This window comes from Pseudorca crassidens, chromosome 19 (assembly GCF_039906515.1).
Source record: "Pseudorca crassidens isolate mPseCra1 chromosome 19, mPseCra1.hap1, whole genome shotgun sequence".
In the NCBI taxonomy this organism is placed as follows: Eukaryota; Metazoa; Chordata; class Mammalia; order Artiodactyla; family Delphinidae; genus Pseudorca; species Pseudorca crassidens.
The window spans coordinates 48,657,162-48,674,627 of NC_090314.1; the positions used below are offsets into that span (position 1 = coordinate 48,657,162).

General features: G+C 47.5%; 1 protein-coding gene across 3 annotated transcripts in view; it reads left to right on the forward strand.

Moving 5' to 3' along the window:
* The window catches only part of ITGB3 (integrin subunit beta 3), a 51,972-nt gene extending 35,034 nt beyond the window's left edge, over positions 1 to 16,938 (forward strand). For all 3 annotated transcript variants that reach the window (XM_067717284.1, XM_067717285.1, XM_067717283.1), the window contains 5 exons: positions 3,250 to 3,472; positions 4,399 to 4,499; positions 6,767 to 6,886; positions 12,422 to 12,588; positions 14,079 to 16,938. In XM_067717284.1, coding sequence (XP_067573385.1) covers positions 3,250 to 3,472; positions 4,399 to 4,499; positions 6,767 to 6,886; positions 12,422 to 12,588; positions 14,079 to 14,144 — 677 coding nt within the window. In that variant the 3' untranslated portion in view covers positions 14,145 to 16,938. The remainder of the gene's footprint in view (positions 1 to 3,249; positions 3,473 to 4,398; positions 4,500 to 6,766; positions 6,887 to 12,421; positions 12,589 to 14,078) is intronic.
* The last annotated feature ends 528 nt before the right edge of the window (positions 16,939 to 17,466 follow it).

Consider the following 17,466-nt stretch of genomic DNA (forward strand, 5'->3'; position numbering starts at 1 on the left):
GGTTCCTGCCTCCCAGCAGTGCAAGAACAGCCCGTCCTCAGTGTGCTCCTGCCAATTACACGAGGGAACCCCGGACAGCCGCTGCAGCTTCTCAGAGGCCTCCCTCTCCCTTCCTGCCAGGGTGTTGGGTGCCCGCTGGCCTCAGATCTGGACCCTGTGGTGCCATGATCATGTTCTCCGTTGACAAACAGTCAGGAACACATGCTCCCTGAGCACCTGCTCTGTGCCAGGCCCTCGGTCCATATGGGTGAACGGGGCTCATGCATGATTCCTGACCTGGCCAGGCTTATAGCCCAGCTCACCATTGTCCCTGCCCAGAGCTGCTGGCCTGGTCTGTTTTTTTTTTCTTTTTTTCTTTTTTTTTTGCGGTACGCGGGCCTCTCACTGTTGTGGCCTCTCCCGTTGCGGAGCACAAGCTCTGGATGCGCAGGCCCAGCGGCCATGGCTCACGGGCCCAGCCGCTCCGCGGCATGTGGGATCCTCCCGGACCGGGGCACGAACCCGTGTCCCCTGCATCGGCAGGCGGACTCTCAACCACTGCGCCACCAGGGAAGCCCTGGTCTGTTCTTCGCTCAAGCAGGGGCTCATGAGGCAGGAGCACTATGCCTTGGCCATTGTTTCAACCCCTGGACGTCCCTGTCCTCTCCTCCCCACCGGAGGCATGGTCTTCGTGCTCGCACAGTTTCAGCACCCCTCAAACGTCAGGGCGTGCGTCCTTGTCGTCAAGGGACTCTTCCACCTGCCACATCCATGAACATAGATTGATCAGGCACCCACGTGAGCCAGGTTCTGTGCTGTGTGCCGTAGTGTTGTGGGATAAAGAGGCATGAAAAAGACAGTTTTGCTCTCCATTAACTTACCTAAGGAGAATTCACAGCAAGAGGCAGAACCTCCCTGATCCTGGAAGTGGGTGTTATAGGAGTCCTCCGGAGAGAGACTCACTGTGGACAGGGGAGGCCTGGGCGGCTTCATGGAGGAGGTGGGAAGTCAGAGGAAGGGCTGGCTCATAAAGGAGGGCGGTGGAGTGAGGCATCAGCCCAGAAGGTCAAGCTATATAGAGAGAGTGACTTCATTCCTTCTGACCTGGAACACCGGCCCCTCCCTTTCCTCCTCCCTCCCCCCCACCCCACCCCACCCACCCACCCCAACACCCCCCCCCCCCCCGCTCCCCGCTGCCTTCTTCCCTACCTCCCTCTTCTTTCTTACACTTTCTCTTCATTTCCCACCCTCCTCCCCTGACTTTCCTGTGAACCCGTTTTGCTGGAGGGGTGCCAGTCCTGTGACATTACCACACTGTGGCTTCCTTTTAAGGGTTGACCCTGCCGGGGCCTTGGAGTCAGCCCAGTGGCACTGGCCTGCCACTTCCACTCCCAACCTCACTCCCTGGCTGGCCTGCACAAGTCTTCTCAAAGATCGCTTTGTTTAGCCTCACAAAGGAAACACTATGGGACAGGCGTTTCAGAGGAGACGGAGGCCTCTGAGTGCTGCCAGGCCTCTGTGATGTCTTTTCTGGGAGGTGTGGCCAGAAGCTGGGTGTAGTGGACACTGTGGGGTCCCTCTCTGCTGGCTGGCCCACCCATCCCCCAGCTGCTGGTAGGGCTACTGATAGTACCTCACAGCTGCCCCTCCTCTGGAGAATTGTATTCAGCTGACAGGGCCTGGATTGCTCTCAGAGCTTGGCTGATGACTGATGGACAGTGGGGTTACACAAAGCCAATCCCTTTGCCTCAAGGTTATCGTGGTACCGTTCACGTTCCTGAGCCCACCGTGGGATCAGGCTGTGGGGAGTCTCCGGATGAGACCGCATTCCTGCCGGCCTTTGCCTCCTGCCCTGTCCTGCGTCCCTCCTTCCCTTCTGCTTCCCCAGTAAGTCACTGGAACAAGAATCCTCACCACAAGCTATACTGCCAGGGAACCCAACCTCACAATGCAGTCTTCTTCTTTCTCCACCCTTCTGCCAGCCCGGTAGCTCTACTCTCTACATGTCCCTGGCAGCTGGGGCAGGTGAGGTTGTATTTCCCTTCCTTCTTGGGAATCAGACACACACACAGTGAAGGTGTGTCTGAGTCTTGAATGCCGGTGTGGTTCCTAGAGGATTATGCTGGTATCACTCATCCTGTAGTGGGTGATACCCATCCAGGGGGACCCATAGTGGCCAATGGACATTTATCAGACCCACCGGGGTCACCGGGGACAGGGCTGCCAGCTAGTTGCTATCTGAGCTTGGCTGTGTACCACCCTCTCCTCCACCATCTTGGGGCCCATCTGCTCACACAGTGGCATGGTTTTCAGACCAATTCAGGTTACTTCCCCCTTGCTCCCTGCCTTTCCTCTGATTAACAGTCAGATTTCTATTGTTCACCCACTTCTTCCTGATTCAGAATCCTGCAGAATGAGTCACCTTTCTGTAGGGTTTAGGAGCCAAGTTTACCAATATTCATTGGTAGATGAATATTAGGGGAATATAGTGTTGAGAGTTAATGCCTACATTTAAGCCGTCCAACCCCCCACCCTAGTCTCTCTGTCCCGTTCCTATACTCATGTAGGAAACTGAATAGGTCTTTCCTACTAGGGCTGACGGCTCTTTGCAATACTAAGATAATACAACCCAGGGCACATATTGGTGGAGGTTTGTGTGAATTTCCAGGAATTTAACTAGGATGTAAGCTCCATGATAGTAGGGACCTTGCCTGTCTTGTTCACTGCTGAGTCTCCAGTGCGCAGGTTGTGGTATGAGCTCAGTAAATATTTGTTGAATGGATGGATAAATAAACATTAATGGCATGCCTACTCTGTACCAGATGTTATGCTAATCACTATTGTTGGAAAAATGAATATGATATGTGCTCCCCCATCAGGGAGCTCACAATCCAGAAAGAGAAACAGATAAGCAAGCAAATGGGTTGAACATCAGGGTTGAAATAGAGGTATTTATAAGTGCTGGGAGAGCACATAGGCAGACAGTTGCTTTGGCCTGGGGAGGTCAGGAAAAGTTACAGAGGGAAAGGAAGATTTGGGTTGGGCTTTAAAGGGTGAGTAGGAGTTTGGTAGTGGTCACAGGATGAAAGGGCATCTAGGCAGAGGGAACAGCATGCAGAGAAGCATGAGGCTATGAGGACAGTGTAGAAGATGATTAACGGCTCAGTGTGGGGGTGAAAGTGTGGCAGTGTGAGGAGGGGTAAAGCCAGGATGCTGTCCTGGGGTGGGGCCTCACTGGCTGGTCTGCCTCTTTGGGCTGTGTGTTTTCAGGCCATGGCCAGTGCAGCTGTGGGGACTGCCTGTGTGACTCCGACTGGACCGGCTACTACTGCAACTGTACGACACGCACGGACACCTGCATGTCCAGCAATGGGCTGCTGTGCAGCGGGCGGGGCAAGTGTGAATGCGGCAGCTGCGTCTGCATCCAGCCGGGCTCCTACGGGGACACCTGTGAGAAGTGTCCCACCTGCCCTGATGCCTGCACCTTTAAGAAGTGAGTGAGTTGGAGAGAGTTGAGTGTCTGGGGGTCCCCCAGACTGTGCAGGTTCTCTCTTACTCACCAAAGCTTTAGGGAGAGGAGTCTGTTACAGCAAATGACTAGCATTCCTCTTTCCATTGAAAACTTGGGGAAAAACTGGAGGTAGAGCCAAGCGTGAAGGGGACAGAGTAGGACCAGCTGGACTGCTGTTGGAGAAGCCTCTCTGTTAGGCTGGATCCTGAATCCCTGAGTTGGGAGGAAGGCTAAACCAGGTGACTCCTGGGGAGTGTTCCAGTGCTCGTGTTCTGATTCTGTGCGGGATGTGGGGCTGGGGTTACGGAGGACACTATGTGAAACAGGAGGAGTTCACCGCTGCAAATGTCCCTCATCTGGGCGTCAGAGGAAGTCCCTGCTGGCCCAGGCCTGTGGCGCTGCTGTTTCTCTTACTACTTTAGCAGAGCTGGATTCATGGGCGTGCAGCCCGCACATTTGTACAGAACCCCGTGCTTGGAAGGGCTCTACACTTCGTTTAATGTTCTGCTGTCACTGTTTTGAAATTCCTACTAAGTTTTGAATGAGGAACCTGACATTTTCATTTTGCACCGGGCCCCCAAATTATGAGACCATTTCTGACTTTAAGGCTCCCAGAAGTGGCGTAGGGTTTGCCCTCCTGTCACAGTCTTGGATGGGACATAAAGAAGTTTAATGAAGTTACCGGGGGCCTCTGCCTACCTGGCCTTACCTATAGGTGAGGAGGGCACTCCCACCCCGAACTCCAGACGTGACTATCTGGGACCCCAGGATTGTCTTACAGATGTTTTTGTTTGTGTTTGTTTTCTGGGGTGGAACAGTTTTCCTGGTGTGTGGCAGGCAGAGCCAGACTGAAACACACTGAAGTTTGTTCTTTCCCTGCCTTCATGCCTATGTCCTCTCTCCTTTAGGGAGTGTGTGGAGTGTAAGAAGTTTAACCGAGGAGCCCTATTCGAGGAGAATACCTGCAGCCGCTACTGCCGTGATGAGATCGAGCCTGTGAAGGAGCTTAGTAAGTTCCGCATGTCACACAGTTGCACACACCCACGTTCTAAATTTCTCCGATTTAATCCCATAACCTATCCAAGTCTCATCTGTAAAACGGAAGAGTAATTCCTACCTCAAAGGCATGTTGTGCAGGCCTGATGTACAGTAGGCACTTAAAAGCTGGCTTTCTTGAGAGTCCTCCTGCCTCTTTACTTATCTGTTCAGCAGTCCCTTCCCCTTCTGCTTCCCAGAGCTCACGGGCTCAGCAAAATCCTGCAAATACCCTTTAAAGTATGTCTAAATCAGGCAACCCTAACTGTACCACCCCAAGGAAAGGAAGATAATGTACCCCATTTTACAGATGAAGAAACTGAGGCACAGAGTGAGGAAGTGGTTACCCATGATAATCTTAGCTTAGTAGGCCAGTAATCATTTACTAAGTTTATCTAACTACGAGTGTTAAGCAATGCCCAGGCATACAGCTTTGCTGGTTTAGAGGGAAACCTTCGCCCTTACGGATTTGTAGCCAAAATCATTAGCCTGAAGCCCTTTTGGCTCTCCAGAGCCCCTCCTGGAGTAAGACAGATAGAAACATGATGGAGAGCAAAACTCTTGCCTGCAATTATTCTGGTTTGTATTTCATCTTGACTTAAAAGGAGATGATCTTTGCTGCTGTCACATACTTGACGTGGTTATCTGGGCCAGCTAGGCATTGGGTGGTGCCAGGAGATGGCAATCTCTCTGGAGATGGTGATCTCCCATGAAGGCAGGAAACACATTTTCAGTGAGAGCCACAGTAAGACACAGCTAGCCAGCCAGCTTCTGGGTGGGGTGTTATGGGAAAGACTTAGATCCCTGGACCCTTTGGCTAATATCAAAAGTGGGGCTGGAGTGAGGGTAGTGATTTGGGGATTGAGTTAAGCGACAGTTTTTCCTCTGGAGGAGACCAGGCTTCCTATGATTAGCTTAGATGGAACAGAATTTTTTTTTGGTACGCGGGCCTCTCACTGTTGTGGCCTCTCCCGTTGCGGAGCACAGGCTCTGGACGCGCAGGCTCAGTGGCCATGGCTCACGGGCCTAGCCGCTCCACGGCATGTGGGATCTTCCCGGACCGGGGCACGAACCCGCGTCCCCTGCATCGGCAGGTGGACTCTCAACCACTGCGCCACCAGGGAAGCCCAGAGATATTTTTATCATCTAGACCAGATGGGTATTCCAAGTTAGTCGATAAGTACCCCAGCCCCCCACCATGATAACCATAAAAATAAATGCTTCTTTTTATGGAATTTTATAACTCATACAAATTATAAAAGTATCTTTTCATGCACATTATCTTATTCTTCTCCCAACAACCTAGTAAAGTAGAACTTAGTACTATTGTTATCTTCATTTTGAGGATAAGGAATTGAATCTCAAGAAAGTTAAGTAACTTGTCCAAGCAAATGAGTGGTGAGTTAAGATCAGAACTAAATCCTGAAATCCTTACTCTTTCCACTGTCCTGTAATACTACTGGTTTACTGAAGGCATATTGAGTTAAAGTCCATAGGATGTGCTTTGAGACTCATGTCCTACCCCTACTCCATCACTTATTTGCTGTGTGACCTTGGCACCTTTGCTTAATCTTGTAGGGGCATAGTGCAGCTGGTGGAGGGTAGCCCATAGTTTCACAGTCAGAATAACAGGTTTTAGAATTAGAAGGGATGAAGCCAACAAAACATGATGGGAGTCAGAGAAGAGGAGATGTCTCTGGAGAGGAACACTGGATTGGAAGCAGCAATAGAAGAAATATAAGGGCTGAGTAAACAAACTATTAGAATCATTGAGCAAGTAGAGAAAGGAATGAGGGGGAAGGGCACGCCCACTGTGTGTTGGGTAGTTGACTTCATGCTGTTTGATTCTCAACCATCCCTGTGAGTGAGGGTATCTTTTCTTCGATTAGAAGAAGGGAGAGATTCGATGAGGTCAAGTAACTTAGCCAAGATCACATAGCCGGTAGGTGATAGAGCCAGGTTTTGAATCAGATTATGTAATGCTTTTATGTCATGTCCCTTCCAGAGGAAAGAATAAGAACCAAAAAGGGCCTGTGAGGGACAAAGTACGTCAGCGAGGGTCATCCAGAGGCAATTGCCAGGCACCACAGCCCTCTCGAATCTAGGCATCTTGCCTAACGTCAGGCATACGTGACATCCTGTCACCTGCTTTCCCAGACGTCCCATGACTGGCTTTGGGGATGGCTCCCTCTTTCTGGAATTGCCTTGTTTTTCATCCTCCCATCTTTCCCCCTCCCCCAGAGGACACTGGAAAGGATGCTGTGAATTGTACCTACAAGAATGAGGAGGACTGTGTCGTCAGATTCCAGTACTATGAAGACTCCAGTGGAAAGTCCATCCTGTATGTGGTAGAAGAGCCCGGTGAGTGAACCCTGAGGGTCCCAACCCTGCCCCGCAGGGAGAGGGAGACCAATATTAGGCAGTTATTTCCACCCATCACTCCTCTTAAACAGAGGCAGCCAGGTTAAACCTGACCTTACAAGTGATAAGTCAGGGCCTGTTATCTGGGTGTGGGGGTATATAAACACAAATATTAGCAAGAACTTACTTGCTAATTTAGGAGATAGAAAAATAAGAAGGTGGGTCAGGAGAGGAAGAAGGGAGGTATGGAGCTCATCAAGGAACAGAGTATATATAGCATGGCGTTTTTCGAGGTTGATAATGTTAAGAAGTAAGGAATTTCAATGCTAGCACTTTCCAGCACAAGGCATCTGCTCTTCTAAAAGTTAAATTGTTGCCAAGAGCAACCTGCTTGCTGCTTCAGAGGAAGGCCTGAGGTTTGAGGGCAAGCTGCCCTTGCCAGCTTCACCACAGGATGTGGTTAGGTGCTTGAGGCACCGGCCCGAGGCTGCCTTGAACGCTGAAAACTTACCTCGTGTTCTCAAGACCCTCTGGAAGCAGGGGAGCTCATCCCGTCACACACAGACCCACCACAGATTTGTCACCATCCAGCATGGTAGATTTGCTTGCTTCCCCTTATTTCCTTCATCTCCTTTCTTTCCCTTAAACAACGGACTAAGTAATGAATCATTTGACAGTATTCTTGAGTACTTATTATATATCAGGCAGTGGGCTAGGTGCTGGGGTTATAACAGTAAATGAGGCAGATGTGGTACTCACAGACCATGGGGGAGAGAGGCATGTAAATCGGTAATGACACTGCAGAGGGATAAAGGCTACAGTGTGGCGGGCGTTGGGGATGGGAGGGGTGGACAAGAACTTTCAGGAGTGAAGGGACAATTTCTGAAGGCAGAGGGTAAATCAGTCGGTCGCTGGACATTCTTTACAGCCATAGGAGTTTCTTCAAATCATCCTTTAGACCAGGGGCCAGCAAACTTTTTCTGTAAAGCGCCAGATATTAAATATTTTAGGCTTTGTGGGCCAGGTGGTTTCTGCTGTGACTACTCAACTCTGACACAGGAAAGCAGCCATAGACTATATGCAAATGAAGGGGTCTGGCTGCGTTTACAGAAACAGGTGGCCAGCCGCATTTGGCTTACTGGGCCGTCGTTTGCTGGCCCCTGCTTTAGGGCAGTGGTTCTCAAACTTTTGTATGTTCCCTTGTTAAAAAATCCAGAGTCCTGAGCCCTGTCTTGCTTCCACAGGCCTATGCCTCTGTGTCCTTTGTTAATGCTCCTGGCAATTGTGACATATTCCCCAATGTTTGAATGCTTCTGCTTTAGATGCATCACGTCCCCTGATGAGCCATCTCAGACCTCCTCCAGCCTCCATTCCGATGACTAGATTTGGTGACCTGTTTGATTCTCACAGCAGCTGTGCTTCCCTTTAGATGGGCCTTCATCACACTATCAAATTGCTGCTTTTTTTTTTATTGGAGTATAATTGCTTTACAATGGTGTGTTAGTTTTTGCTTTATAACAAAGTGAATCAGTTATACATATACGTATGTTCCCATATCTCTTCCCTCTTGCGTCTCCCTCCCTTCCACCCTCCCTATCCCACCCCTCCAGGCGGTCACAAAGCACCGAGCTGATCTCCCTGTGCTATGCGGCTGCTTCCCACTAGCTAACTATTTTACATTTGGTAGTGTATATATGTCCATGCCACTCTCTCACTTTGTCACAGCTTACCCTTCCCCCTCCCCATATCCTCAAGTCCATTCTCTAGTAGGTCTGTGTCTTTATTTCTGTCTTACCCTTAGGTTCTTCATGACAGTTTTTTTTTCTTACATTCCATATATATGTGTTAGCATACGGTATCTGTCTTTCTCTTTCTGACTTACTTCACTCTGTATGACAGACTCTAGGTCCATCCACCTCATTACAAATAGCTCAATTTCGTTTCTTTTTATGGCTGAGTAATATTCCATTGTATGTATGTGCCACATCTTCTTTATCCATTCATCCGATGATGGGCACTTAGGTTGTTTCCATCTCCGGGCTACTGTAAATAGAGCTGCAATGAACATTGTGGTACATGACTTTTTGAATTATGGTTTTCTCAGGGTATATGCCCAGTAGTGGGATTGCTGGGTCGTATGGTAGTTCTATTTGTAGTTTTTTAAGGAACTTCCATACTGTTCTCCACAGCGGCTGTCTCCCTCAGCTGACCATAAGTTCCATGAACACAGGAATGGTGTCTGTCTTATCTACTGTTATATCCCCATACTTGGCTCAGTCATTTACAGAGAAGATACCTAATACACAGTTTTTGAATGAATTAATAGGACTGATTATTCCTAGGAGACAGACAGACTTATATACATCTTAATATCTGTTGGCAGACTTTTAGCTGCTTAAAGAAGGGAGGGGTTGAAGGTGGGAAGAGAGCTACATCTATGTCACCCAGGGTGTTGCTGTCCCCGTGGGTAGAGGAAAGCATGGGGTCCCCATTTGTGATATTGTTCATCAGCCTTTCCAGAACTCTCATCCTTTATAAGGGAGAAGGAAGGTAAGGAAAGGGCATCACCTTAGTTTTATTTTGTGACTCAGGGAAGGCTGGTGTGGGGAAGTGGAGAGGGAGGAATCTGGGTATATCTCTCTGGGGGAGCAGATATAGGTTAGTTTGGCCATGACTTCCTCACACTTTCCCATCCACCTGTGTTAACACATTAAATGGATTTTCCCACACCCTCCCGATCTGTACCATTGTCCCTTCTCATTACAGAAGGGCAGTGTGTTCCTGCTTTGGGGTTTAACATTACTTCATCTCTTTGTTATAACAATCCGGCTGGTGCTCTTGCTGTATCACTTACCAAATCATTTGACCTCGTATTCTGAGACTGGAATCTACTTCCTGGAGTTGTGGGGAACGAAGATGATGATAACTGGGATGGTAACACATAACTAGTTAACAGAGTGGAGGGTAACTTTTTAGGCTTACTGCCAGTAGACCCCTTCCTCCACATTAGGAGATGGGACCCTAGACCTACGTTTCCTACCTTGTAGTCCTGGAATTCCAAGTTCTGCCTCTCCTTTCACCCCAACCTCCAATCATTTTCAGGGTCTCTGGCTTTTAGTAGAAGGTAGCGTCTGGGGCCCTGAGTGTAGGAGGAGATTATTCTCATTCTCTTCCCTAACTCATGTCCTTGCAGATGTCCTTTTTGAAGGGCTGAGCCACTGCAGGGCAGTGAAGAGGGCACCACCAGAGTTTGGCGTTGGCCAAGTGGTGTTCAGCCCTCAGGTTATGAGCTCCCCTGAGCTGAGCCCTCATCACTTCCAGATAGTGTTGCCTGATAAAATATAATATGTCCCATGCAATATGTGGTACATACTTAAAAAGTTATTTGTTGTTTACCTGAAGTTCAAATTTAACTGGACTTCCTGTACTTTTGTCTGTCAAGTCTGCTAACCCTACCCTGTCTTCCCTGACCTTGGGTCATCACCCGCCGTGGGCCATCATCACTGTGGCTGGGAGGGCTCTCCAAAGACCGCCTGATCTTGTGTCTGCTTCCAGGAAGCCTGCCATCCACCCCTCTCAGGACAGATGGTTAAGAGATTTAATTTTTCCCCTTAAGATCTGGCATTCCACCTGTCCTGCCTGTACTGACATGTAAAATTGAAGAGATTCCACTTTGAGGTTTGAGGGTCAGCCCTACCTCAGTCTTCCAGAGAATTCGTAACTGCTTTTCCCAGAAGAACGGGGGCCCTTCACTCCTAGGACCTCGGACACTGGAACCTCACAGCCTCTCTCCAGACATTTCTTTCATTATAGACAGCTTGTAATTTGGTGGGATGGGAAATAGCCAGCTTGGATTCTGGTGGTGGCTGTTTTTGGGTAGTGTGTGGTGAGCATAGTGTATATGTTTAGAGAAGAAGGTGGGAAACAGTGTGGAAGGTAGGTGTGACTCCTTTCCAGGCCCATCAGTACTCACATATACAAACACCTAATTACATAACACCTGAGAAGTTACCGGAGCGAGGTCACTCATCAGACGTCTGTGGTTGATGGGAAGCAGAGCTATTCAGAGCATACTCATCTTGGCCCTCAGAGGGGTGACGTACCTCTGTTTATGTTGGTTGTTGACTGGGATTGAACAGGAAGTCGGTTCTCAATAGGGTTAGGATTTTGGATGACTAAATATTTTGGGAAGAAACCCAAAATATTGTCTTGGCTGGCAAGCCTCCTAGTCTCAAAGTATGCTAAAATTGTCATTGGTTCCCAGCCCTCGGGGATGTTAGATATCTGAACCAGGGCAGCTAACTCAAATGCCTACAGGAGCTGGGTAAGTAAATTAGGGAAAACAGCCACGTGTAACAGGGGCACCAGTAATAATGGGAGCTGATATTTATCGAGCACTGGCTCTGCCAGGCACTGTTCTGAGTTCTTTCGATATATTTAACTTAATTATTCCTCATAATAAAGGTTTGAAGTCAGGGCTATTACTGTTAGAGATGGAGAAATGGGAAACAGACACCAGAAAGGTTAAATAATTTATCAAAGGTCACATAGCAGAGTAAGTGGAAAGCCAGGATTCACACCCAGGCAGTCTGGCTCCAAAGCCCACAGTGGCACAGACTCAATGGCAAGTCACACTTTGCCTCTGTTTAGTGGAGAAAAGAGGGAGTAGTGAGGAGTCTGGCAAACTAAAAAATGTGTCCCATCTAAAAGGGGCAGCTGCTCCTCAGCCCTAGCCATTTACAACCCTATAAAAATATAGGTTCAGTGGTTCTAGGTCTTTTGACTTTTTTTTTAAAGAGAAGAAGAATCTGAAATTCTAAGGGGAGAATCTCCTGACTATTCAATGTTGCCCACAAAATCAAATTTTTAATAAACAACTGTGTGGGTCTTCCCTGGTGGTGTAGTGGTTAAGAATCCACCTGCCAATGCAGGGGACACGGGTTCGAGACCTGGTCCGGGAGGATCCCACATGCCGCGGAGCAACTAAGTCCATGCGCCACAACTACTGAGCCTGCACTCTTGAGTCCGTGTTCCACAACAAGAGAAGCCACCGCAATGAGAAGTCCGCGCGCCGCAGCGAAGAGTAGCCCCCGCTTGCGCAACTGGAGAAAGCCCGCGCACAGCAACAAAGACCCCACGCAGCCAAAAATAAATAAATTTATTAAAAATAATTAAAAAACAAAAACCAATTGTGGGGACTCACACAGTAGGCTAGATTCCGCCTGTGGGTGACCAACTAACAACCTCTCATTTAAAACAATCAGGACAGATTATTGCTGCTCTAAAGCTTGTACCCCCCTCCTTTAAAAAATTAATTGGCTTATTTTATAAGTCCTGTTCCCTTTAGATAACTTTCTAGTGTGAGTTGGGCAAAAAGTTCATTCAGGTTTTTCATGACATTGGCCAGAAAAACCCGAACGAACTTTTTGGCCAACCCAATACTTCATTACTTTGTCAAGAAGATCTTATTTATAGCCAGTTCGAATGATTCCTGTTCCATTGCCAACCACCCTGCTCTGTGCTCTCTCCTGACAGAGTGTCCCAAGGGCCCTGACATCCTGGTGGTCCTGCTTTCAGTGATGGGGGCCATTCTGCTCATCGGCCTTGCTACTCTGCTCATCTGGAAGCTCCTCATTACCATCCATGACCGGAAGGAGTTTGCTAAATTTGAGGAAGAGAGAGCCAGAGCCAAATGGGACACAGTAAGAGGCTGGGCTGAGCTGGGCATTGTCCTAAGTCGCTGGTTCAAGGGTCTCAAGAGGAAGCAGCAGATGCTTATTTAGGGTGGCCAGCATCAGCCAGCACCATAGTTTCCCAGTTAGCCTCTGTTCTGGAAATTGAGAGATGGTCTAACTGTCCTGTTGTCCGTATGCTTCTTGGAAACCACCCGATTCTCTCTCTACCGCATCAGTGAGTACCAGCTGAGCACAGAGAGGGCTCAGCTCTGCTCTGGACACTGCGAAGTGATGAAAAGGAAACTTATTCTCTGAGTGAGGGAGACAGGACAAACTTGAGAATCCTACACTGAGGACATATAGTAATACATGATACACTATTGATGAAAGCATTAAAGACAAACAGAGACAGATAATAATAACTAACATTTACTGAGGATTTACCAGGAACTGTTCTAAATGCTTTTTACGTATTAATTTATTTCATCTCTATAACAGCCCTGTGTGGTAGGTAACATTATTATTCCCATTTTATAGACCAAGAAACTGAGTATAGAGAAGTTAAGCAGCTTTCCTGATTGTGGGAGGGAATTAGGTTATGATAGGAATTATTTTGGGTCAGCCTCTTAAAAGTACGCTCCCTGAAGTTTATCCTGATTGAATCCAGTCAAACAAGCATTTATGGAGAACCTTCTGTATACTTAAGTTTACTCTATTCTCCTTTGGCTCGTGTTCCACATTTTAACTTTTTTCTGGACCTTCCAAATGACCGACTCCCTGAATACCTGAGGTTAGGCTGAAAGTTTGTTCCCATTTGATGGTGACCTCAGGCCATTGTACTCAAGGGTCCCAAGAAACTGAGATGTTTCTGTTCAGATGATGTAGAAATCCTGACTCTCTGAGGCACATGAGAATGTGCTCTGTTTCTTGAGGCTACCACTAAGGACTACTAGACCTAATGGGAATTGTCTCTTTTTGTTAGAAAATAATTTGGGAAACCAAATTATTGTGAGGGCCTTTTTCCTGATAACGTGACAGTTTGTGGGTAGTGCTTGAGGGATGAGATGAAAACAGATTAAGAATTATTTGAGCAAATGTGGTCCTATATGTTCCAGCCACCACCTGCTACATTTCTCTTCTCTGCCCACACTCCCAATCACAGTCACAACAAAGAAAAAAAGGGAGAAAGGCAAAAGAGAGAGTTCATAGGGAGGGAGGAAATAGGAAGTATTGGCTAAAAACTATCTTGTAGTGTTTTGGGATCACCAAAAGTGATGGGCTGAATTTAACCCCTTAGGCATGGTGGCAAGATAGCATTCCACTTTATCTGTCCTCTTATTTCCTATCCATTCCCTCCTTAAGAGCAAATGTGTGAGTACCATGAGCATCAAGCAGTCCATCGATGGTGTATCCCAGAGAAGAGTGTCTTGGGTCAACATCTCAGATGACGTGTAAACCCTGAGGGTAGGGAAGAATTGAGGAATTTGCTGTAAGACACTTTTCTGTTCTTTCCGCAGGCCAACAACCCACTGTATAAAGAGGCCACGTCCACCTTCACCAACATCACCTATCGGGGCACTTAATGACAGGCCGTCATCCGCAGATCACTATCAGACTGTCCCAGGATTGCGGGTGTCTCTGCTGTCGTGTTTACAGGGGCAATACCTGTGGGGGCGGAATTGGGGGCTTGGAGTGGGGTGGGTTGGAAGAATGTGGGTCTCTGTGCGTGTGTGCATGTGAGTGTGCTGCGTGTGGGAGAGTGTGTAACTTAAAACTTGTGATGTGTCCCAGATGAGCAGAGCTCCTCGCCTTTGTCCTCAGAACGCCTCCTTCAGGGAGTCTACCTGCTTAACCTGAGGGCGACCTAGTAGCTGAGCAGGTGTTCTTCATTACCTCAGTGGGAAGCCAGCTTTCCTTCTCAGGCCATTCTCTTAAAGAGGAGGGCAGGGCCAAGGCCTCTCATTTCAGAGAAAGGGACCTTGGTTTACCCTGTGTTTGTGGTTCTTGGGCCTGACTCTCAGCAGCTCTGGTAGGAACTGCCAGGCTTTGCAGCCTTGCTGTGTCATCCATGCCCCTAGCTCCTCTCCCTTCCCTCAGGCAGAAGGAGAAATCCGGGGAGAGCTGAACCATCAGAGCTGCCTGTCTTTGCCATCACCTCAATCCAGCATGGTTCTCTCCTAAAGGAAGTCCTTGCTACCTATTCTTCGGTCTGTTGAGAGTGAGAATGGCAGGGTCACCCACGGGTCATGCATGGCCTGGGGTTAAGGTGCCCGAGTTCCCCAGTTCAGAATCCTAACCCTTCAGATTTGCCTCATTGACAGCTCTACCCTAGTGGTTCGTGTAGAAAAGGTGTGTCACCCTTAGACCAGCAACACCTCTTTACCTCCTATTCCACCCTCTCACTACTATAGACATTTGCTACATACTGGGAATTTCTCTCATGACCAGAAGCTTTTCCTTCCAGGGAGAGTGCTATGGTTAGAGCCAGGGGTCTGGCCTCGCCCTTCAGGCCTTCTGTCTCGTGTCCAAGGCACCCCCACACACCCAACCCTGTGCCTCTGTGTGCTGCGCCCACCCATGGGGCTGACTGCATTTATCTGCCTCTTGGGTGTCTTGTGAAGGCGCCATTCCCACGGGTCTTTGAGTCTGCTGGGCATAAGTGCCAGGGTGGGATGACGGGCCAGTCGTATCAGCGTGTGTGGCCCATTCTCCTATGGGCCGGGCAACCTCATTTTAGCTCAGTCTTTAATCTGAGAGGCCACAAGTGCAATTTTGTTTTATTTTTCTCATTGGGGCACCTGAAACCATGATGAGGCTTGTTTAATCTAAAGGAGCATAGATATAAACACACTTGCATTATATTTGTAATTTTATTTGATGATGAAGAAGAAAAGGGTGAAAAGCCACACAGACCTGGGCTGGATGCAGACACTCCCACTTGGCGTCATTCATAGCAAGTTGCTGCCCAGTTGCTGGGTCTGTAAGGGCTCTCTCATCCCTGAAGCCTGCAGGGATAGACACATGGACATGCTGGACCTTTCCCAAGCAGGAGGAGGTAAATGGGCTGTTCTTTTTTTCTAGCAAAAGCAGAAAAACTCCATTGGTGTTTACATTCGTTCAACGTTAACCACCACCACCACTCCCCAAGAAAAAGGGGAGGGCCTAAAAACAGTGGTCTGATGGTCAGAAAATCTAAGTCCTGGCCTCAGTGTTGCAGCTAAGGAACTTTAACCTTAAGGCAAGTTACTTTCTTTTTCCTGGGGCTCAGTTTTCTAGTTTGAAAAATGATGGGTTTGGACCAGCCAGTCTAGGCGGTCTCTTTCAGTATCAATAGTCTGTGATGCTGGGACTTACTGTGGCATCAGACATGCAGTCAGGATTCTGTGGGATGTTGATACTGTTTGTTTTTTCAGTTGGGAGACCTGGCTCTGGCAAGAGCAGATGTCATCCCATATCACCTTTCTCAATGAAAAAGCTTCATTCCGTCATCTCACAGAACCCCTTTTCCAACTGTTGTTGGTAGTTACATCTCCTGGTGTAGCACTTAAGCTCCACTTAGTTATTATTTCTTTGTTCACTTTGCACATGGTTTCATCCACGAATTGGGGAAGAGGACTCCATAAGAAGGAGCTGCAATGTGTCTTCTGTATCCATGTGTTAACATTGAGAATAAGCCTTGGGATTAGGAACAGGACAGATGACCGAGCCCTGCCTCACTCGTGGATTACACCTTCCTGTTGAGGATGGTAATGTTGTAGAGGGATAAACGGGGAGGGATGATCATGAATCCAAGAAGTTTAGAATCTAACTATAACCTTTGGCTACTGAGAAGAGACTCCACTGGAGTAACAGTTGGTCACTTTCTTTAGATAAAATGGTTTATATGAAGAAACTGTATCAAAGGAGGAGGAACATGTATTCAAAGGATGAAAAAAACAGTAAGAATCTTGTCTGAGTTTCTTGAATGAGGCTCATAGTCTTTGAAGATCAGTACTGTTTGTATGTGGGGAGAAGCTGTAGCTGTGCTCCCGAGATAGCAAAGAGCAGTCAGTTTTGGCATTGTGTAGGGTGAACATCAAAATAGTATTTTAGCCTCAGACAAAACAGCCCGAAGAAGTTATTTGTGCCTAGCTCTTTTGGAGATATTTTACGTTCAATCTCAGGGTCTGTGGACAATAATGGGAAATTTTGAACATTCCTGACAAGTTGTCACATAAGAAGTCAGTTCTTTACCTCTCAGATATTCCTAGAACATTCATGATTTCAAGATATTTCTCTTTGTTAAATATTCCTGGTTGAAATTACCTTCCTGACTTCCTAACCACCTCCTCTGTTTGAGTTGTGCAATGGTGAATTAAATGTGCTTTCCAAAAAGAATTGGCTTAAGGCTGCCCAGTGCTTCCTGTGTTGTTATTTCTGTTTCCTTTGGGTGAATAAGAGTGTCATTGCCTCACAAATGATTATTTTAGAACAAGTGTGCTTCCAAATGTAACAGAATGATGACGATTCCGGGAACTGAAGTTAGTTTTGGAACCTAGAGCTTTTCTTTAGACTTTAGTAACAAAATGAGTACATTTTTACTGTTATGAGAGTCAGAGTTTTGTTTTTTTAATTGGAGATTTTTTAGGAACTTGTATAATCTCAACAGAACTGTCAATTTAGTCTAGGTTTTGTCTGCAGGAAGCATAAATTAGTAAAATAAAGGCTTAATGGCAAATTACTTACAGGACCATTTAAATGCCCAACTTTTATTTTTTTATTTTTTAATTAAAAAATGCTTTATTGCTAAAAACTGCTAACCATCATCTGAGCCTTCAGCGAGTCCTAATCTTTCTGCGGGTGGAGGGTCTTGTCTCAATACTGATGGCTGCTGATTGTTCAGGGTGGTGGCTGCTGAAGACTGGG